This window comes from Rana temporaria, chromosome 1 (assembly GCF_905171775.1).
Source record: "Rana temporaria chromosome 1, aRanTem1.1, whole genome shotgun sequence".
In the NCBI taxonomy this organism is placed as follows: Eukaryota; Metazoa; Chordata; class Amphibia; order Anura; family Ranidae; genus Rana; species Rana temporaria.
Window position 1 is genome coordinate 14,090,224 of NC_053489.1, and position 23,470 is coordinate 14,113,693.

General features: G+C 44.5%; 1 protein-coding gene across 1 annotated transcript; it reads right to left on the reverse strand.

Annotated features, from left to right (window-relative positions):
- Positions 1 to 4,159: 4,159 nt before the first annotated feature.
- LOC120944236 (vomeronasal type-2 receptor 26-like) lies at positions 4,160 to 22,985 on the reverse strand. Its single transcript, XM_040358494.1, has 5 exons — positions 22,912 to 22,985; positions 17,857 to 18,127; positions 15,225 to 15,341; positions 7,443 to 7,566; positions 4,160 to 5,053 (listed from the first exon to the last, which is right to left on the reverse strand). Exons 1-5 carry the CDS (start codon positions 22,983 to 22,985, stop codon positions 4,161 to 4,163), a joined length of 1,479 nt encoding a protein of 492 aa, XP_040214428.1. The 3' UTR covers position 4,160.
- Positions 22,986 to 23,470: the final 485 nt, after the last annotated feature.

Consider the following 23,470-nt stretch of genomic DNA (forward strand, 5'->3'; position numbering starts at 1 on the left):
ACTGGAGGGGGGACACTGGAGGGGCTTGCCCTGGAGGGGGATGACGTGATGGTCTGGGAGGTGGTGGGGTTGGTCAGGGAGGTGGAATCCTCCTGGAGTAAGACAGTGTCCTCCAGGTTGAGGATAAAGGACTCCTCCTCCACTTCCTCCTCCATAGTTGGCCTATGTTTCAATATCCTCCTCAACCAACATGGCCAGTATCTCCATGGGGCCTGACTGACCCCATGCTCATGTGGGGATGGCATGGGTCGCCCCGCAGCCAACGACGGCCCAGCTTCATCATCACCACCTGTGGATGACACAAAAAAACACATGTTGCTGGAGCAACACACTTATCATATGTTCCCTTCTACCCCCTCCCATGATACACAGCAGATATGAAAAAATAAAAAACTTGTTACATGTTCCCTTCTACCCCTCATATGTTCACTTCTACCCCCCTCCCATGATACACAGCAGATATGAGAATATAAAAACGTGTTACATGTTCCCTTCTACCCACTCATATGTTCCCTTCTACCCCCTCCCATGATACACAGCAGATATGAAAATAAAAAACTTGTTACATGTTCCCTTCTACCCCCTCATATGTTCACTTCTACCCCCTCCCATGATACACAGCAGATATGAGAATATAAAAACTTGTTACATGTTCCCTTCTACCCACTCATATGTTCACTTCTACCCCCTCCCATGATACACAGCAATATGAAAACAAAAACTTGTTACATGTTCCCTTCTACCCCCTCATATGTTCACTTCAGTGGAGTCGTACCCTGCAACTCCCTCCACCTGCTCCAGCGCGAGACTTTGCGCAATCACCTCCTCATCAGCACTTAGTCGGATCTTGCAGGGTGGTCCTCCTCCCGTGCCACCGGTATGTTTCCGGATAAGCACCAGCTTATCCCGGACCCTACGCCTCATATCATTCAATTTTTTTTGAATGTCCTCCCAGGTCCGTTCTTCATTACCCAGGGCATTTATATCAAGGGTAATGCCATCATAGATAGCCCTCCTTTGGGCAACGGTTGAGTGCTGCCGCTGGGCACCATATAGCACATCACTATGGCGCGTGAGTGCCGCAAGTAAGATCTCATTTTCAGAAGCTACGAAATTAGCCTTTCTTTTTTTTTCTCCTAAGGAGGTGCCATCTCTCCAAAAAGGGCAAAATGACCTTGCTCAGGGGGGGGGGGGGGGGAAAGCAGGATGTAATTTTGCACAGGACCTGCGCAGGTCTGGCCCCTATTTATTTGCTCAGTGCAAGCAGCTGAGCATGATTTGCCCTGAAAATAGGCGCAAACCACTGCTGAGTGGAAAAAAAAGATAATTTGCATAGGGGCACACCCACTTTCACTTGCGCTGCTTGCACCCTGATTTTGGCCTTATAAAGGAGCAAATACCTGACAAAAGGAATCCTGAATCAGGTGGCAATCTTTACAATTTGCCCCAGCGCAGAGCAAATCACCTGCTCTCACAGGTGTAACTAAAGGCAAATCTACCTGAATCTGGGCCAATGTGTTTAAGGTTGTAAATTGTCCATAATGCACTTCAGACCTTTATCCTAAGCCTCCTCATCATTGGTGCCAGTGGGAGGAATAGTGCCTCATCATGCCTCATCATGCGAACAGGCAAAAAATATTCGGACGAACACACAAACCCCATTAAAGTCTATGGGACACGAACATGAAAAATCAAAAGTGCTAATTTTAACCACTTAAGGACTGCCTCCTGCACATATATGTCAGCAGAATGGCACGGCTGGGCACAAGCACGTACAGGTACGTCACCTTTAAGAGCCCAGCCGTGGGTCGGCACGCACACCGCCAGAGCGCGCACGTGACTCGGTCCAAAGCTCCGTGACTGCGGCCGCAGACCCGATCGCCGCCGGTGTCCCACGATCAGTCACAGGAGCTGAAGAACGGGGAGAGGTGAGTGTAAACACACCTTCCCCGTTCTTCACAGTGGCAGTGTCATTGATCGTCTGTTCCCTGATATAGGGAAAGACGATCAATGACATCACATGTCCAGCCCCGCCCCCCTACAGTTAGAAACACATATGAGGTCACAATTAACCCCTACAGTGCCCCTAGTGGTTAACTCCTAAACTCCAATTGTCATTTTCACAGTAATCAGTGCATTTTTATAGCACATTTTGCTGTGAAAATCACAATGGTCCCAAAAATGTGTCAAAATTGTCCGATGTGTCCGCCATTATGTCGCAGTCATGAAAAAAATCGCTGATCACCACCATTAGTAGTAAAAAAAAAATTATTAATAAAAATGCCATAAAACTATCCCTTATGTTGTAAACGCTATAAATTGTGCGCAAACCAATCGTTAAACACTTATTGCTATTTGTTTTACCAAAAATATGTAGAAGAATATGTATCGGCCTAAATCTGTTTTGGGGATATTTATCCCCAATATCTAGGTGATATTCATTGTAGTCATCACCTCTGCAAGGCAACACATCAATATTTTTACTGCATTGCTTCCCTTTCTTCTGCCTTTTGTTTCAGGGGGAAGGGAGGGATTTTAGGTATTTGCATTTCTTTTCAGGTATATTGATGATTATTTGGTGATGATCGGACTTCTCTTTTTTGCTAAACTGATTTTTCTTTTTTGCAGCAAGACTTCTCTATAGAAAAGTGTGCTTTTGTTTCCTGTGTGACTGACTGCATTTGTCTATGTGGATCCGAGTTCCCCGGCTGATTTTTTTATACACAACAAGCGCTCTATGACCAACTTATCCATTGAAGAGGTCAGACTTATAAGGGGAGTGGATGACGGATTGGGGGGGTTCATGAAGAGATCGTATGAAGAACACAAAGGAGCTCCTTCCATGTCACAGAGGAGAATATTTATTGCACTTAGTAGTGTGGGGGACTCGATTGTCACATGCTGTACATGATTTAGGGGGAATTTCATCATAATGATGTTAAATCATTGGATATCTATGTATTCATCTAACGCTGTTTGGCACTTTATTATTTGCACATTTAATATGCTTTGTATAAGAGCGATTATATTTACATGAGGAATATTGATTTATAATAATATAATATTTTTGGGGTGTATTTATATATTTATTTATTTTTAAGCAGTGTTGTTATTAGGGTGTATGATTAGAATACTTATAGAAGGGAAGAAGGAAAATCACCGCTCAAGGTGGGTCTGCTATAGGGTCATACACAGGTGTAGGATTCCAAGGGTGCTGGCAGTGCACTAGGCAAGCATTGGCGTAAAATGAAGGATGGATGGCCGCACTCCAAACCAAACAGGTTGTCTTTATTTAAACGAACAGCAAAAACATACCGGATCACAGCAACAGAAACAGGAGGATAACCGACGTTTCGCACTGACCTTAGTGCTTATTAAGAAGGGATCGGGGGGTTGTTACTTCTTAATCTTTTTAGCTTTTTCTTTGACACGTCTGACTAGAAGATCTTGGAGATGGCAGAAATATCCTATTATGAGGCCCTTATGAGTAAGAACATTCATTTCCAATTTTTTAAAGAAATATTTACAAAGAGAAATATTTTTTTATTAGGTCCTATAAAGAATAAAACAAATAAAAAATAAAGTCTACTGATCACTTACAATGTAAACTTACTAAGAGCGCGTTCTCTTCAACTTCAACTAAAATTAAAAATGATTTTAGAATACTGCAAGCAAAATGAATTTATTAATATAGCCGGTTACATCTACATATAAAATAATAAAAGTGACATAATAAAAAAATGACATTACCATCAGCTTATAAAATAACATATTTAATATTTATCTCCTGGGAAGGTGGTGAGTGAAATCTTCCCTCTCTGGAAGAGTGATGGGTGTCTCTGGTATCGGACACTTTAGGATACTTTGTCCTCCTCTGGTCACTGTGGTTCCTCCTCACTAAGTGACTGCATTGTTCTGTATTAATGGAACGGCTGGTGGGAGGAACCACTACACCCAGCAGGGGACAAGGTTTCCAACAAACCCAAATTGTCTGATACCAGTGGTGTCCAGAGCAAAAATTTAACTCCACCAGAGAGGTAAGTATGAACTATTCATATACAGTATATCAGTGTTCATTCTCAATACACTAACAACATTAGATTTAACAATAATAGAGATAATGCTATAACTTCTGGTAACCCAGGGTTTTTCCATACATATTAGTGGATAGCTGCTTTTGTATTCAGGTCAGGTCTGAACAGAATTATGTAACATTTTGGGAAAAATATACAGCCAAGAAGTCCAGAACTTGATGCTATTATAGCAAAAACCTCTACAGCCACCATGTATTTCCCTCTGGTGCTCAGATAGGCCGGGATCATGGCAATCCAGACACTGCAGAACACCAGCATGCTGAAGGTGATGTACTGGGCCTCATTAAAACTGTCCGGTAATGTCCTGGCTAAAAAAGCGATAATGAAACTCACAGCTGCCAGAAGCCCCATATATCCCAGGACAGAGTAGAAGCCGATAACTGAACCCTCATTACACTGAATGATGATCTTCCCCTGATAAGAGTGAGTGTCCCGATCCTGGAAGGGGGGAGAAATAGACAACCAAGTGACACAGATTATAAATTGGACCAGTGAGAAGACACAAATGATAAAATTGGGAAGTTTGGCTCCCATCCATTTCCTCCAGGGACTCCCAGGTTTGGTGGCTTTAAAAGCAATACACACCATGATACTTTTGGCAAGTAGAGAAGAGACAGCAACTGAGAAGATGACACCAAAAGAGGTGACACGCAGCATGCAGGTCACATCTACTGGATGGCCAAGGAACAAGAAGACACAGAGGAAGCTTAGCATGATGGAGACCAGGAGAAGATAGCTCAGGTCCCGGTTATTGGCTTTAACAATGGGGGTGTCCTGGTAATGTATAAATATCCCCAATATTAAACCAGTCAGAAGACAACAGAGGATGGAGACGGCTGAAAATACTCCAACAATGGGATCATCAGTGTAGGAGAGAAATTCCATCACTCTTGGAACACACCGATCCTTCTTCTCATTTGGCCATTCTTCATCAGGACATTTCATGCAGTTTTCACTGTCTGCAGGAAGAACAATACAAACACAATGAGCATTGGGGTCAGAGTGTCAGGGAAATGGCTGAAGAAGGACTGGCGGTACTTCCTCCTTGTAACCTGAACAGATCACATGACCAACTTCCTGGTCTATTTAAGCCTGCTGCTGGAGCTGCTCATGGCTGGATTATACTGTCAGGAATGAGTATGGAGATCGAGATGCTAAGAGGGCTCCCCTTGCGGCTGAGTGCAGCGCGACCCTGGAGTTGGGAACAGGAAGCGCGGTGCCCACAGAAGCATGGTAGGACAGGTGCTTGCTTGCAGTCTGATGAGCTCAGCCACTGAGGGATGGCTGAGGCAGGCAGAACTGAACATGTAGTATTTAAATGAACGGAGATACCAGAAGCCAGGCCAGGGGTCAAACACAGGTAGGTCAGTCCAGAGCATACAGGGGGCGAGCCAAGGTCATACACGAGCAGGGTCCAGGTACAAGCCGAGGGTCAAGCCGGGTGATCAGGAAGCAGAAGTAGAGTCAAGAAGCAGGCCGAAGGTCAAACACAGGAGATCAGGAAGCAAGGTTAACTCAAGCCGGATCACAACAGATAAGCATGGATCAGGAGACAAGGCCAAGGTACACAGCAGACTGAAGAGATAATCCAGCAATGAGCAGCTCCAGCAGCAGGCTTAAATAGACCAGGAAGTTTGTCATGTGATCTGTTCAGGTTACAAGGAGGAAGTACCGCCCACCTTAGTCACCATGGAGGCCATGATTGTCCTGGGTGGAATTGTCCTTCGGCCATTTCCCTGACACAGAGATTGTGAGAAAACAACTTATCTTGTGTTGTCTCACTGCTAGCAATGGGATTTCCATCAGTGCATTGTGGGAGAGAAAAATAAAATAAAATAAATAATACATTTAAATATAACAATAAAATGCGAAAAAATATAATAAATAATAAATTACCTAAATATACAATATTTAAATGTTAAAGACGTTCATTAATATAAGATCGATAGATCGATGATATCATACAGTTGAACTCCTATATGTAGAGACTTCCCATTGGCAAGTGGTAACATTAACATCTTCCCACCCCACCTATAGCAAAATGACAGCCGGGTGGAAGCCATGTTGTTCTGGGAGGACGTCCTATGATGTCCTCCCAGAATCTGCCTCTCACATGGGGACCCGGTATCTGTCCAAACGTGGCACACATCTTCCTCTACAAGTGTGCAAAGTTTGTTGTCCGGGGGTCTTACGGCCGGGGAGCACTGATTTTTCAAATTCAGGCACCCCTTCCATAGACTCCCATGTTAAACGGTCATTTCTCCGGTAACTTTGGGGACCCGGTACCGGCCGTCCGTAGGTCCCAGTTCTCATCTACAAGTGTGCAAAGTTTGCTATCTGGGGAACCTACGGTCGAGGAGCACCGATTTTTCAAAGCCGGGCCCCACTTCTATATACTCCCATTTTAAACATGAGTCTAGTCATGGACACAGTGAGGCATGGGCACAGTGAGGCATGGACACAGTGAGGCATGGGCACAGTGAGGCATGTGCACAGTGAGGCATGGACACAGTGAGGCATGGACACAGTGAGGCATGGGCACAGTGAGGCATGGGCACAGTGAGGCATGGACACAGTGAGGCATGGGAACAGTGAGGCATGGGCACAGTGAGGCATCGGCACAGTGAGGCATGGGCACAGTGAGGAAAAGTGAGGCACAGTAGGGAATGCAGATGGACACCCTAGGCTTATACTCGAGTCAATACATTTTCACAGTTCTTTGTGGTAAAAATTAGGTGCCTCAGCTTATATTCGGGTCGGCTTATACTCGAGTATTTTATGATTGATCTTTGTGTATTGACAGCCCCACTGTTGGCCGCCATTACTAGTTTAAAAAAATAAAAATAATAATAAATAAATTCCAGTACAAACAGATTGTAGTCTATAACTTTCATGCAAACCAATGAATATACACTTATTGGGATTTTTTTTTTTTTTACCAAGGACATGTAGCAGATCACATTTTGGCCTAAATGATTGAAGGAATTTGTTTTTTAAAATGTTTTATTGGATATGCTTTTTAGGAGAAAGTAAAAAATATATATATTTTTTCAAAATATATTCTTTATTTTTGCTTATAGCAGCACAATACATAAAAAAAAACAGTGGTGATAAAATACCACCAAAAGAAAGACATTCTGTTTGAGTACAGTGTGCAATTTGCAGTTAAAGTAGCGCAGTGCTGAATAGCAAAAAACAGCCTGGTCATGAAGGGGTTAAAATCTTCTGGAGATCAAGTGGTTAAAGTGATAAAACTTGCGCACACATCACAGAGATGTACTTCATATGACACACAGAGATACCTTCTATCCAGTCCAACAATAATTTACTAACAAATACAAACTCTACCGGAAATGTTGGAAATCTCTCCTTCTGGACATGAGACACAATCATAGCAGCATTTGTGAATTGAAGATCCAAACTTTTTTCTGCTGCCGGGTATACAGGGATCTGAACATCGAGATACCGGAGGCTGAAATCACTTATTATTATTATTATTATTATTATTATTATTATTATTATTATTATTATTATTATTTAGGGCTGTTACTGATTAAAATTTTCGTGTTTGATTAATCGATTTTTTTTTAATCGATTAATCGACTAATTTTGATTAAATATAACCATAATGTCCACACATCTCCCCCGTAATGTCTACACATCTCCCCCAGTAATGTCCACACATCTCCCCCGTAATGTCCACACATCTCCCCCAGTAATGTCCACACATCTCCCCTGTAATGTCCACACATCTCCCCCGTAATGTCCACACATCTCCCCCGTAATGTCCACACATCTCCCCCAGTAATGTCCACACATCTCCCCTGTAATGTCCACACATCTCCCCTGTAATGTCCACACATCTCCCCTGTAATGTCCACACATCTCCCCCAGTAATGTCCACACATCTCCCCAGTAATGTCCACACATCTCCCCCAATAATGTCGACACATCTCCCCCGTAATGTCCACACATCTCCCCCAGTAATGTCCACACATCTCCCCCAGTAATGTCCACACATCTCCCCCAGTAATGTCCACACATCTCCCCCATAATGTCCAGTTGTCCACACATCTCCCCCAGTAATGTCCACACATCTCCCCAGTAATGTCCACACATCTCCCCCGTAATGCCCACACATCTCCCCCGTAATGCCCACACATCTCCCCCGTAATGCCCACACATCTCCCCCGTAATGTCCACACATCTCCCCCGTAATGTCCACACATCTCCCCCGTAATGTCCACACATCTCCCCCAGTAATGTCCACACATCTCCCCCAGTAATGTCCACACATCTCCCCCAGTAATGTCCACACATCTCCCCCTGTAATGTCCACACATCTCCCCCATAATGTCTACATCTCCCCAGTAATGTCCACACATCTCCCCCGTAATGTCCACGTCTCCCCTGTAATGTCCACACATCTCCCCTGTAATGCCCACACATCATCCCCCAGTAATGTCCACACATCTCCCCAAGTAATGTCCACATCTCCCCCGTAATGTCCACACATCTCCCCCGTAATGTCCACACATCTCCCCCAGTAATGTCCACACATCTCCCCCATAATCTCCACGTCTCCCCTGTAATGTCCACACATCTCCCCCGTAATGTCTACATCTCCCCCGTAATGTTCACACGCATTTGACTGGAAATGTAGGATTGGGGCATCGTACAGTTTAGCTGCTCTGTCGAATCTTCTTTAAACATTCGACAGACACCATAAGCCTTCAATGACAGATTCGATGTTTGTATGTTTTTCGAATGCTTTGTCAAATCTTCATCGTTCATGTTGAGTTGTCAAGTTAGTTTTAGCTATTTTACTGCTCCTCCTCTTTGGTTACAATCAGCCAATAATATTCATCAACATCATTATTTTTATTTTACTTCCTCCACCAAATTCCAGCAGCGATCTTTTCTCTCTATAATGTCAAATCTTTTCTCTCTATAATGTCAAATCTTTTCTCTCTATAATGTCGAAACTTTTCTCTCTATAATGTCAAATCTTTTCTCTCTATAATGTCGAATCTTTTCTCTCTATGTAGAATAATCTTGGAATAATAGAGTTAAGGTTAGGCACATTCGACCGACGAAAACAAAAATAAAGCATTTGTTTATGTCAGATCTTTCGTTTTTCGGTTTTTGAATTCTGCACTTTCGTTTTCGTTTGTTAAAACAATAACGAAAATAGCTGAAATTCCGACAAAAATTTATTCGGACAAAAAAGAATGCACATGTCTTATATCTACCATTAGCAGAATTTACTTACAATAACTCCTGCCATAGTTTCATCTCTCAGAGCCCATTCTTCACCAATTATGGATGTCATCCATCTTTAATCCCATTAATTCAATCGGAATTCCCATAAGGTCATCTTTACCAACTGTAAATGCAAGGTGTGACGGTATTGGTATGATATCCCCGTCAACGTTCCCTTCTTCCCATAACGAAAATCACCCCAATATTCCACGAGAAGGAATATCCCTGGAGTCGCCCAGAAAGCCACACATGCCAAGCTTACTGCTGGAACAACACAGAGTTTAATGTTATAACACACACAGCTTATATGTCATTTCCAAAACTGTTACAATGACAAATCTCCGCCCCCCTCTTACACAGTGGGGGGTCTTCAATACAGCTCCTTTGAAATAAAGATATTTCTTTGAACTAGTCAGTATCTAGCTGGTTCGGCACCGCATATAGAGAGATAATTACCACAATGAAGCAATCAGCATAATTAACATGAGCCACTTATCTAATCACAGTAACCCGTAAACACAGGGCTAGAACAATTAACATTTGAAACAGGACTAGCTGCAGAAGGGTAAATACCATAACAGCCTTAAACAAGCAGGGAGGATTAAACTGAAGCATATAGGTAAAAAGTCCTTCACAATGGCCCCCCTTTCTCCCTGCTCCGGCAAACCCGGTTGGACCTTCCCTGGTCCAGTAGGGTTGACGGGTTCAGAGCTTTTAGTCCGAGGTTAACTCCGTTTGGCGTGACTGACCTCCCTTGGCAACTGCTTCAGACTCAGGTATGCCACCGGGTCGTCAGATCACACGCCGTTCAGTCCCCAAGTCTTTGTGCGATCTGCAGAGTCACCAGAAGTCAGTGTGAAGACGGCGAATGGGTCTGTGCGCCTCCATCTAGGTGTCCCGCTATGGGAGGGGCAGGTTATGGCTCTGAAGTGACAGTCACAGGAGATTCATAAAAAGAAAAAGTTATATTTGTTGAAATGCTGTAGCACCGGTGCTCAGAGTCCGGGGGGGGGGAGGGGACTCAGAGCCCCATAAGGTCAGCCACCCCCTGCTCCCTCCGCAGCCGCCGGTTCTCCTCTTTGAGCTTCTCCAGCTCCATCTCCAGTTCATGGAGCCTGGGGGGGTCAGCCCGCTGTGACCTCAGGTGGTTGTTCTCCTCCTCCATGCGGCTTATGCACTCCTCCAGCTCTATGTACTCACGGATCAGATCCTGCTTGCTCATGTCCTGCAGGCTTTCCACGTGGTCCTTCATCATCAGGAACTGGGTGGTGGTGTAAGGGGCCACCGGTGGGCCCTTGGCGAACATCTCGGCCCGCATCTGGGGTGCCCGCTGCGATTCCATCTCCTCCAGTCGCTTCTTCTCCTCCCAGGTCCGCTGGTTATATGACTTCCAGGACCTCTTCTTCTTGGAGGGTAGCTAGCGGTGCCTCTTTCTGCCCAGCTCCCTCCAAGGCCCCTCCGGCTCATGGCTGTCGCCCATGACCAGCTGACAATGGTGTTCCCTGTTGTCCGTAATAACAGATTGTACCATGAGGGCTTCGTAAGGGGTGCCCAATGGTTCTTCCTGACCCAGCTCCTGGGGATCCCAAGCCGAGTCTACACAATGGGCTGCTGCTGGTGGGCGGTACCCCCGGTTGAGACCAATTTGACCTGGTGTTGTCATTCATGGGGCAATTCTGCTTGAAGTGACCCAACTGTTTGCACCGGAAGCAGCATTGTTCGTTGTCCTCCTGGCGTGGGTAGCGAGGGCTAGATGTCATCGGTCTGTTAGGCGGTTGGTATCTAGCGGCTGGTGGGTGTGAGGGCGCCGTTGGTTGTGGAGGTTGTACCCGTGGTGTGACCTGGTTTGTCTTGCGAGTATCCGCATATTCATCCGCCAACTTCGCGGCCTCTGGTAGAGTCATGGGCCTGCGATCTCTCACCCAATCCTTGACGTCCGTCTGGATGTGATTGTAAAATTGCTCCAGGAGCATTAGTTGCAAAATGTCCTCTGCGGTGGTGGCCTGGCTGCTGTTAACCCAGTTAGAGGCTGACAGGGACAACTGGCATGCCCATTCCGCGTAAGAGTCTTTCGTGGTTTTGCGTGAGTCCCTGAACTTCTGTCGGTGGGACTCTGGGGTTACTGCATAACGAGCCAGGAGCACTTCTTTAACCCTGGCGTAGCTATGGATATCCTGATCTGGCACGGTCCGGAAAGCATCAGAAGCTTTGCCTGACAGTTTGCCTGACAATATTGCAACCCACTCTCTTCTAGCTATTCGGTGCAGGTTACATTGTCGCTCAAAATCCGCCAGGTAGTTATCAATTTCACAGTCCTTTTCATCAAAAGCTTTAAAAGCGCTAAACGGAATCTTCCTTGTGTCTGCTGTGCTGTACTCACTGTTCGGAGAAGGTGCGGCTGCTTGTTGGACTGCTGCCAGTTTTAACTGTAGTTCTGCGTCTCTTATTTCTTTAGCCTTCTGTAGTTCTGCGTCCCTTATTTGTTTAGCCTCCTTCGCTAACAGGTCCATCACTCTCAGCACCACATCTGCCGTTGGGTTCGGGCCGAACCACGCTAGCTTCTCTCTCATTAGCTTGTTGGCTGGCGATTCCTCCTCCTGAATCACTGGTGTCTCCATCTCTTGTACTGCTGGCGTTGCTGCAATCCCGTCCTCCTGGTCTATCTCCATTGATTCTGCTATGATGACCCGCTTGGTTTTGTTGCTAGCAATCCTTCCACGAACTTCCAGTAGTTCTTCCAGTGTCTGCTTGGAATCCGGGTGTGAAGGGGAATAGAAGGGAAAAATCCCACTGCTGCCAACCAATTGTGACGGTATTGGTATGATATCCCCGTCAACGTTCCCTTCTTCCCATAACGAAAATCACCCCAATATTCCACGAGAAGGAATATCCCTGGAGTCGCCCAGAAAGCCACACATGCCAAGCTTACTGCTGGAACAACACAGAGTTTAATGTTATAACACACACAGCTTATATGTCATTTCCAAAACTGTTACAATGACAAATCTCCGCCCCCCTCTTACACAGTGGGGGGTCTTCAATACAGCTCCTTTGAAATAAAGATATTTCTTTGAACTAGTCAGTATCTAGCCGGTTCGGCACCGCATATAGAGAGATAATTACCACAATGAAGCAATCAGCATAATTAACATGAGCCACTTATCTAATCACAGTAACCAGTAAACACAGGGCTAGAACAATTAACATTTGAAACAGGACTAGCTGCAGAAGGGTAAATACCATAACAGCCTTAAACAAGCAGGGAGGATTAAACTGAAGCATATAGGTAAAAAGTCCTTCACACAAGGGTGTCTGCTTTACAAAACAATCAGAAATTACTAAAGAAGACCTTACGTGAAGTTCAAGAATCCTATAAGGAGATTGTAAATAGACACAGACGAACCATTCCTCCCTATGCATTAGGTGATAAGGTCTGGCTATCCACTAAACACTTACATCTTAGGCCTCCTTCTCAGAAACTTGGTCCTATGTTTATTGGACCCTTTTATGCAATTGCACAACTTAAAGCGGGGGTTCCGCGGGTTTTCATTTTTTTTTTTTATATCCTTCTGCCGCTCTTACCTTGGTAAAACAGCAACTCGTGTGTCCCAATCTTCTACCCGCCAGCATTTGTTTTGTCCCGCAAACGATATTTTATAAAATTCCATCTTGATTGTGGGCACTGTGAAGCCCAGCAGGATGTCCTTCCGGGATACGGTGAATGCTGACGTCCCAGCATTCACCGCTCTATCCCACTTATGTGCAGTGTTGACGGCGAGCGTCGCCGTCAACACTGCACTGTTGCCATCACAACGGCCGGCGTACTGAGTAGGTCACGCCCCGTTGTGAAGACATGCACCTTGCCGAGTCAAGTGATCCGCGAGACATCGCGGGATTACAGCACAGCGCGTCTCCTAGGACTCTCATCACTCACTCCCAGGAGACATAGCGATTGTCGGGGGAAAAGCTGATACACGCCCACTCCCACGGCGAAAGGCTGATTGACAGAACACTGATTGCTGGATTACAAAGGTAAAGATCGCGATAAAAAAAAAAACTGATTGTGTATAGTCGATGGGTAGTGGTTTAATTAAGAGAAAGTTGTAATTAAGGGTGAACCTCTGCTTTAATCCTGTGGCCTACAACCTTAAACTACCACCTTCTATGACGATCCATCCTGTTTTCCATACAGCTATTTTAAAGCCTTTCAGAAGTAATCCTTTTTCTTCCAAAAAGATTTTATTACAGTTTTCCATGAAATATACAGAGAAATACATTAAACTGGGGTTCCATACACAATAAGCTCAACAGTAGCTGACAGGTTGCTAACATCAAAATTATCTAGAGGTTAGGTTAGAACTATATGGAGCTCTATAACATTACGAGCAGTATGTAAGGTCCGAGTGTGTAGTGGTTTCTCTCTTTGATCATTAGTGTTGCTCACGAATATTCGTATTGCGAATATTCGGCTCGAATATGGCATATTCGAGTATTCGCGATATATTTCGAATTTCGCGGTGAATATTCGCTATTCCGAATATTCGCATTTTTTCAATTTTATTTTTAAAACAGATCACATCCTATCGACGTCTAAAAGCATTGCTGGTATGATTAGAGACCCTGGGCCGAGTAGCTAAGCTGAGGCGATCCTTTTATGTTGCCGAATATAAAAAAAAAAAATTGCGAAATTTCGCGAATGCGAAAATGATTGCGAATTTTTGATAACTGTGGTAGGAGAACTCTGATTGTCTCTGATGCAAAAGGGGGGGGCTTTGTGTATGTTTCTGTTATGAATATTTGTATGTTTGATATTATTATTTTTTGTAAGAAGGAAAAAATTGCGCATACCTTAAAAAAAGGGGAGAATACAGCAGCAACTCAAAAATGTTATACAACATAAATTAATACAAGACAGAAAATGGTGTCGCTCTACAAGAATAAAAAATATGTCTAGTGACAAGACATGTGGGCAAATTATAAAATAAGCAAGCGCAAATAACTTGTGAAATACACAGTGAAACAAATATATAAAGAAATATAGTCCCAATAATAGAAAAATAATCTTTCATAAAAATGTCTTTGATATGTGAAGTGAAAAAAAGTCCAAAGCATGCAGCATGAACGTGTTCAATCTTCAAGGTGTTTGATTGACAAACGGCTGTGACAGATGGATAGAGTAAAGAATCACCACCAATGCAAAACACTTTTTATTTTCTATTGTAAAATATCACGAATATTCTGAGCCAATCAGAGTGCTCCTTCCGCATTTGCCGAATATTCGCAATTATTTTGTATTGTAAAATATCACGAATATTCTGAGCCAATCAGAGTGCTCCTTCCACATTTGTCGAAATTTCGCAATTATTTTGTATTGTAAAATATCACGAATATTCTGAGCCAATCAGAGTGCTCCTTCCGAAATTTCGCCATCAATATCGCATTCGCATTTTGCGAAATTTCGATACAATATCACAAATATTCTGAGCCAATCAGAGTGCAAAATATCACAAATATTCTGAGCCAATCAGAGTGCTCCTTCCGCTGTTGTCGAAAATTCGCAATTATTTTCGCATTCGCAATAGCGAAAATTCGCAATCATTTCATTTCGATAAAATATCACGAATATTCGAATTTAGCGAATATATCTCGAATATTCGACTATATATTCGAGATATATCGTGAAATTGAATATGGCGTATTCTGCTCAACACTATTGATCATGTGTCTCGGCTCAAATTAACTTACTAACACTCTCAGAGACTATCCAAACCACTTGATCTCAACTGGCATCCCCTATCTCCCTGAACAAGGCCGATTGCATGATCCGCACTCAGAGAAGAGTATGGTTCCCTGAACCTGGAGGCATACAGAGCCAAAATCATGTGAGGCTGGGGTGATGAGCTTGAACATAGGGATTCGAACACTGTGGGGTTTCTCGTGTATTCGACTACTTTCGCTGGGATGTCCAGAAAGTGTTTTATTTGCCTGTAGGGCCAAGAGGGGAAGGATTTAGTGTTAGACCATGCCGCGGGATCTTGTATCTTCAGAAACGCACCACTGTGAAAGAAGTGAGTAATCCTTTTTCTGGTCATACACATTCCCCACTAGACCCTGTCCAAGTGCAAGGGGAAAAATTCTTATTGATTAAAATTCTTGACTCTCGTATTCATTGGGATAAACTACAATACCTATTAAGATGCAAAGGCTATGACCCACAAGAGGATTCTTGGGAGCCTGAGGAGCATATTTAAGATTAAGAGCAATTTACTCAGCTCAAAGACCTGTCCCTGAGGCCCCGTACAGACGAGCCGACAGTCCGATAAAAATGGTCTGCCGGACCGTTTTCATCGGACATATCCGCTGGGAGATTTCGGTCTGATGGCTGTACACATCATCAAACCGAAATCCACGCGGACAGAGAACGCGGTGACGTAGACCTGGGAACTCTTCTGTGTCTGGCATTGATTCTTCTCACTGAGCTATCTGGAAAACTGGACAGCGCCCAGCCTGATCTATTGGACAATACTTCCTGCTCCGTTGGATGACCCTATCTTGTGTCCTGATTGTTGTTGAACCTTGATCTCCTTGCTCCTCCCATGAACTTTTTATAAAAGCCTTGCCTTTGCACTTCCTGTTGCCAGATTATTGTAGTCTGTTCTTGCATACTACTTGAGCTATGTCTATTGCTGTATGGAAACGGCTTTGGCTTGTGACCCCGACTACAAAACTTTCCTCCTGCTTCAACCTTGGCTTGTGACCTCAACTACGAAACTCTCTCCTGCACTGATCTCAGCTTGTGACCCCAACACTGATCATTGGTCTAGCAATTCAGACTTTCTTATCTTTAGCAGACTTGAGAAATAAGCTTGCCTGACGTTGTCGGCCATTGGTCTCCACTAATTACAGGTATTCTCCTAACACCTTATAATATCCCACAACCGTCACACCTTATAATATCCCACAACAGTCACACCTAATAATATCCCACAACTGTCACACATAATAATATCTCACAACTGTAGCACCTAATAAAATCTCACAACTGTCACAAATGTCAATATACATAATCTGTCACCAACTAGCAGAAGTGTTCCTGTTTGGTCACATTAGATCAGACATCATTTATCCAGGAGACACTTCTAGGAGCTCTGCTTATAAGAAACTTTTCACATGCACAAAATTACCGCAAATAACAACCTTCACCAACTCAAAAAAATATCCCATTTATGAGCAGCATATTTGCTAGTATATCTTAGTGTAGCACCTTCTAATGTGCTACTAGAATGGTGCAGGAAAATTAGTCTTTAATCTGGGTAAAGAGTTTATTTCAGTTCAGGCTGGATGACACATACAGGCAGGTGTCTGGCGCCTCCCCCTGGTTCTGAGGGTTTGGATACGTTTCTAGAAGCTGGAGGGTGGAGGCCAGGAGGATTGATCTTAGGGGAGCTTAGCCAATCTCCAGGCAGTTGTCCTGGCATGGGGCTATGCCATGCCTTAGGTATAGATAAAGCATGCTGTCTGGGGAGTTGGGTGGAAGATGGAGATGGAGTGCTAAGGAAACTGTCGGTGGCCCTAGAGGGGGGGCTCTGCCTCGGGCTGGAGCTTGGGCTGGCTTGGGAGAATTTGAAAGGAATGTTACCTAAAAAGCAGCGGAAGCAAGGAGGACAGTGTAACCTTAGATTCATGCTCATTTTGTCTAGGGGAATCGGCTAGTTTTTTTAAAATCAAAGCTGTACTTACCATTTTAGAGAGCGATCTTCTCCGCCGCTTCCGGGTATGGTCTTTGGGACTGGGCGTTCCTATTTTGATTGACAGTCTTCCGACAGGCTTCCGACGGTCACATCCATCGCGTCACGAGTAGCCGAAAGAAGCCGAGCGTCGGTGCGGCTCTATACGGCGCCTGCGCACCAACGTTCGGCTACTTTCGGAAAATCGTGACGTGATGGATGCGACCGTCGGAAGCCTGTCGGAAGACTGTCAATCAAATAGGAACGCCCAGTCCAGCAGCCCATACCTGGAAGCGGTGGAGAAGATCGCTCTCTAAAACGGTAAGTACAGCTTAGATTTTAAAAAAACTAGCCGATTCCCCTAGACAAAATGAGCAGAAATCTAAGGTTAAAAATTTACATTTCCGGGTGAACCTCCACTTTAAGATGTCTGTGCCCAGAAAGGAGGACAGTTCAAGACCTTGTACATACGGAGGAAGTTGTCCCTGTTTTTTGTTCTTTGATTCAAGTTGGGCATCCCACATATCCCTTCACCCAACCAAGTTGTTACCCCTAATAAAACATAAAAACAAAGCCAAGGGACTGACTTATTTTCTCTGGTTGCAAGCGGAGAATGCATGCTGCCTTTCTGTGCAGGAATAGGGGAGCCGGTCACCTGCAGCTCCTGTGTGGGTAGTGCTACTTTAAAATAAGGCTAAAAATGTTCTTTAAATCATAATTATGAATTTCCTGAGAAAAAGGTATAAAATGAAAACAATCAAGTGATTTCTTACTTTTTTCCAGTAGAAGGGATCAATCATATTGGGAAATGTTTGAAGCACAAAGTCTGGGCTTAGAATCGTGCAAATTCTGAAACGATGGGCATAAAAAGAACCTTTTAAATAAAGCCACATTTGTAACATGAGATCAGTTGGAACTTCTCTTCTCTCATTAAAGAAGATCTTGCCTCCGGTTGGGTCGGTGTGATTAAGATTTCTCACATATTTGTGCAGCTTTTCAAAGAAGACAGAAATAGACACATTACCATGTACAGTAATAAGAGTTCTGGAATTAAATAAAAAATATAAAAAAAGTGACAGGTTACATTCAAGACACTAGGCAGTCTTTCTATAAATATGAATAGGAATGAATAAATCAGGACAATTACTTACCGTATATACTCGAGTATAAGCACATTTTTTTGTGCTGAAAATGCCCCCCTCGGCTTATACTTGAGTCACCTTTTTGCACCTGATCTCCCGGACTTTGGGGACCCGGTACCGGCCGGCCGGTACAAGTGTGCAAAGTTTGTTGTCCGCGGGACCAATGTCCGGGAGCACCGGTTTTTCAAAGCCGGGCACCCCTTCCATAGACTCCCATGTTAAATGGTAATTTCTCCGGTGATTTCACCGGCCAGTCGTAGGTCCCCGGACCAGGAACTTGGCACACGTGTAGCCCCATTTCTCCTCTACAAGTGTGCAAAGTTTATTGTCTAGGGGACCTACGGCTGGGCAGCCCTGAGTTTTAAAAGCCGGGCACCCCTTTCATAGACTCCCATGTTAAACGTCAGACTAGTCATGGACACAGTGAGACATGGGCATAGTGAGGCATGGGCATAGTGAGGCATGGGCACAGTGAGGCATTGACACAGTGAGGCATGGGCACAGTGAGGCATGGACACAGTGAGTCATGGGCACAGTAAGGCATGGGCACAGTGAGGCATGGGCACAGTGAGGCATGCACATGGACACAGTGAGGCAAAGTGAGGCACATTGAGGCATGCAGATGGACACCCTAGGCTTAAACTCGAGTCAATACTTTTTTGTGGTAAAATTAGGTACCTCGGCTTATATTCGGGTCGGCTTATACTCAAGTATATACGGTATTTTCCCGGCTATAAAGGCCCATACACACGATAAGAACATTGTCTAAAATGTACTGTCCAAAGCCTGATCAGTCGAATTATTGAACATTAGTATGGTGCTTCCAACAAACATTTTGACTATTCGGATGACAAAAACTGTAGTTGCAAGCTAGTAAAAAATCTTTATCCATAAACGCAAAGTGGCAAGTTATCTCCCGGTTCCCTGTGGGGTGTGCTTCCAGATACAGTTTGGTATGGAAGGTGTTCTGGAGAGCTGATGGAGACATTGGATGTCTCTGTGCCTTTTGCGGTGATGGACACACCTGCTAGTGCGGTTCAAGGTGTGGATGAGCAGGTATCAGTAAATGGCGCATATACTGCCTCACCCACTAGACTTCATAAGAAGGAAGGGCCTAATATGGATTTTGTCTGTCACCTGTAAGGAGGTACAAGTTCAGGTACCTGAAAACACTCTGAAATACACGACTGATGGTATCAGAAATTGTGACCTTGGAAGGTGTGATCAATTAATGATTGGTACTGCGAGCAATGGTACTTGTGACTATGACAATAAAATGTGTAATCCAGTGTGCAATATGGCATTAGCTAAAGGTGAGTTACCAAGTGAATTAGGGAAAGACAGGGGTTCCTTTGTATAACAGACAGACAGAAAGCATTTAAAGTAAGGAAACACTCCTGTTTCCAGCAAACAGTTCTCGCGCCACTCTAGCCAGAGTAAGTATTGCTCACCCAGATAGGTCCCTCTCACTGGCCTAGCAGCCGGGATGGTGCAAGAAGCACAGTCTCTGCCACAGACCTTCCTTTGTAGATGAGACACTTTTGGTCCGGAATCCCCTGCCACAGAATTCAGCACCTTTTCTCTTTAGCTTGGCTTCTTTAGAAATTCTAGATCCGACAGGCGACACTATCAAGCCTTTCGGTGTGAGGTGTATCCTTCAATAAAGTTTCCAGGCCTTCTCCCAAGGTACCAGCCTCTTGCATGGCCCTCTCCAGGATAGGTCCTCCCCTGGATTCCTTCCTCAAGTGGCTTCCTACCGCAGGACGGACAGCACAGGATCACCCATTCAGCACAGGCCCCAGCCAGACAACAGGGCCCACAAACAAAGCCGCGGCCCCAGGCCAACGTGGTCCCGGAACCAGGATTCAGGACGTGCACCTCAGGCCAGGTGGGCCACGAGGTGCAGGAGGACTACAGACCCTGCACCAATGGAGTCTGTCCCTTAAGTACCCCTCCCCAGCATGCACAGCGGGGCGACCACTCAGACTGATTTGTTGCTGAGGGGAACACTCAATACACCTTGACCTTGCTGCTGCCACCCTTGGTCTGAGGTTGTAATGACACCCCCAGGCGAGCAATGGTGAATACTCTTAGCACAGCCATGGCTGAAAAAGAGGCTAAATTGCCCTTAATTACTCTGGTCTGAGCCAAATAACAGCTCAGACCCCCACTAAATTTAAAGCATCGCCTGTTCAACAGGAGCATGGTGCTACATAAGTATAAGCTCAGGAACATAGGATGCATTAAGGTGAAAAAACATTTACCTTTACAACCCCTTTAAGGCTAGGTCATGCCTGGAAACACACCCGAAAAAAAGATTGGGTCTACGCAGCTGACAGCTGGTGCAGAGGTGTCCCACTCAAGAATTTGACCTGGTGTGTTCCGTCCCCTACTGGGTAGAAACAAAGGTATAGGAATTGGAATGGAAATACTACGCGCCAAAAGTGTTAAACTAAAAGTAAGCTGCTACCCAAAATAATCAAAGATTATGCAGTTATGTGTAAAAATAAGGTGCGCTAAATAAATGTAATAATAGTATTAAACGATATTTAAAACTAAATATGAATACTAGACATCAAAAAGAAACAAAATATTATAGTGGATCAGTATATCCAGTCCCTGGATATTATTGATATTGTAGTGATAATCAAAAATGGTGATAAACAAATATGAGTCCACAATCAAAAGAAAAAAAGTAAAAAAGTCCAGTGATGACGTTTTTAAGGCTGGAAAATTGAATTCCCATAAGTGATTTCTTAATTGAAAGAAGTATCGTGTTTTCAATCAAAATGATCCACCTTCACCGTGATTTTGTCAAAACACCCAATGTGAATGAATAGGCAGGCTCCTTACCATATGGAATTGCCCCCAATTTTGGTATCAAAAAGGGAGGACAATTAAGGCTTTGACAGGATCACCTGTATATGAATGGGATACGTCCTGACAGCAGTGTTGGAAACAGTCATGGATTCTCGGATATGTGCATGGAAAATAAATGGTGGCAAAACATAGCGTAATTCGTTTTAATATGGTATAAAAACATAAATTTTAGGGAGCCAAGTGGCCGCTTACTTTGTGAGTGCCTTGGACCCGGCACTGAGGCTGTAGTGATATGAGATCAACTAAAGAAGATCCTGTGTGCTGTGAGCTGCGAGATGTCCGGATCCCCGGAGCGTGCGTTCCACGGCCGCAGCAGTGTGGAGCCAGCAATGCAGGAAGTGACAAGGTACTGGAGCGTACAATTGCGTGGTTGGGTGCCGCCCCGACGTACGTTTCGGAAAGATCATCTTCAGGAGGCGTCTTGATGTCTAGTATTCATATTTAGTTTTAAATATCGTTTAATACTATTATTACATTTATTTAGCGCACCTTATTTAAAGGTATAGGAATACCTCAGGGCTCCCAGTTGGAGACTGCTCCACCCCAGGGAGACAGGAAGACTCCAGGAGTCAGAGGCTGCAGGTGGCAGTGAGTGCATGTGTGTGTCTGCAAGAGACAGGTAACAGCCTGAGGACTAAGGCCAGAGTGAAGCTGTTGGCTTTGAAGAACCTTTGTCTGAGGACTAGGGATGGGCCGAATGGAGCCCTGTTCGGTTCGCACCAGTACTTTCGAACACCGTAAAAGTTCGAACCCAAAAAACGAACCCCATTAAAGTCAATGGGACCCGAACGTCAAAAATCAACAAAAATGTCCATTTTGACGGCTTATGTGCAAGTGGAGGACATGTATCAATAAAAGAGAAGTTTGTGGAAAATGTCATTTTTAAATGAGCAGTGATTTTTTGATTTTAAAGTGAAAGCATAAAAATGAAAATCTCCTTCCAATATAGTGTCGACTGGCGAAACATATCAGGCGAAGAGCATATGTCAACAACAAATAAATCTGAATACAATATTCTTTGCTTGATTTTAATATTTGTCTGTATTTACAAATTTTTAATGTTGAAATGTAATACAGATGGATAGTTTTATGATATATGTGTTTATGGCACCTATTAAAGTACCTTCCCTCGCTGTTTCAAAAAACGTTCTTTCCTGGAATGTTGGTGTCTTTGATCCTTATGCCGCGTACACACGATCATTTTTCGGCATGAAAAAAATTACGTTTTAAAAAAATGTCATTTAAAATGATGGTGTTGTGGGCTTCACATCATTTTTCGGGTTCTGAAAAACAACAAATTTATTTCTCGAACATGCTGCATTTTTTAACGACGTTCTAAACAATGTCGTTTTTCGGGTTGTAAAAAATGATCGTGTGTGGGCTAAAATGACGTTAAAACCCGCGCATGCTCAGAAGCAAGTTATGAGACGGGAGCGCTCGTTCTGGTAAAACTACCATTCGTAATGGAGATAGCACATTCATCACGCTGTAACAGACAGAAAAGCGCAATTCATCTTTTACTAACAGGAAATCAGCTAAAGCAGCCCCAAGGGTGGCGTCATCCGCATGGAACTTCCCCTTTATAGTGCCGTCGTACGTGTTGTACGTCACCGCGCTTTGCTAGAGCATTTTTTAAAAACGATAGTGTGAAAACTTCCGGTTCCGGCGCCGTATGTAGGGGAAGCAAGCTCCGGAGGCTCCGCACCCACCGCTCGGATAACCAGCATACAAAGCCCCGACACAGCCTCGGATTGCGGTGACCTGCATCCCTGCTCATTCCACGGGCATCGGTGGATGGAACGATACCTCACACAAGCCCGAGCAACACGGAGCTCGGGCATAATAGAACCAGCCGCGGAAAGCACGGCCCTGGGCAACATGGCCGCTGCAGAGAATGCACGTGGCGCTCCTTCACTGCAAGGCATACAGCAGCCAAGCTTCCAAAACAATCTGCCGGGCAACGGATCATACCCTGAGGGGATGGACACTTCACTCCCCGCCATACCTGACCAAGCCAGCACGCACGAGCGCATTGCTAAAGCGGTGGCGGCGCTGCTCTCACCTACCATCACAGCGGCAGTTGATAGAGCGGTCGCAGAGGGCATACAGCAGCTCCGGAAGGAGATGGGAGAACACTCCGCGAGGCTGGAAATGGTGGAACACAGGGTGTCCTCAATAGAAGAAGACCAACACTCCGTGGAGACCGTCCTGGAACGATTCACACAAGACCAGCAGCACCTCCATGATCGCATGGAGGACCTCGAAAATCGTTCCAGGAGGAATAATTTGCGTATAATCGGCCTTCCAGAATCCCACAAACAGAGTTCTTTAATGGACATCTGCTCGGCAGCCATACCGCAGATTT

What these genes read in the sequence shown, in the direction of transcription:
- LOC120944236 (XM_040358494.1), bottom strand. Translation starts at nt 22,985, where the DNA reads ATGTTGCCCAGGGCCGTGCTTTCCGCGGCTGGTTCTATTATGCCCGAG. An exon ending in ATCCCTTCTACTGGAAAAAA is followed by an intron (nt 15,342 to 17,856) that starts GTAAGAAATCAC and finishes TTGGCCCTACAG; the next exon opens with GCAAATAAAACACTTTCTGG. An exon ending in AGAGATTTCCAACATTTCCG is followed by an intron (nt 5,054 to 7,442) that starts GTAGAGTTTGTA and finishes TTCTTCCTGCAG; the next exon opens with ACAGTGAAAACTGCATGAAA.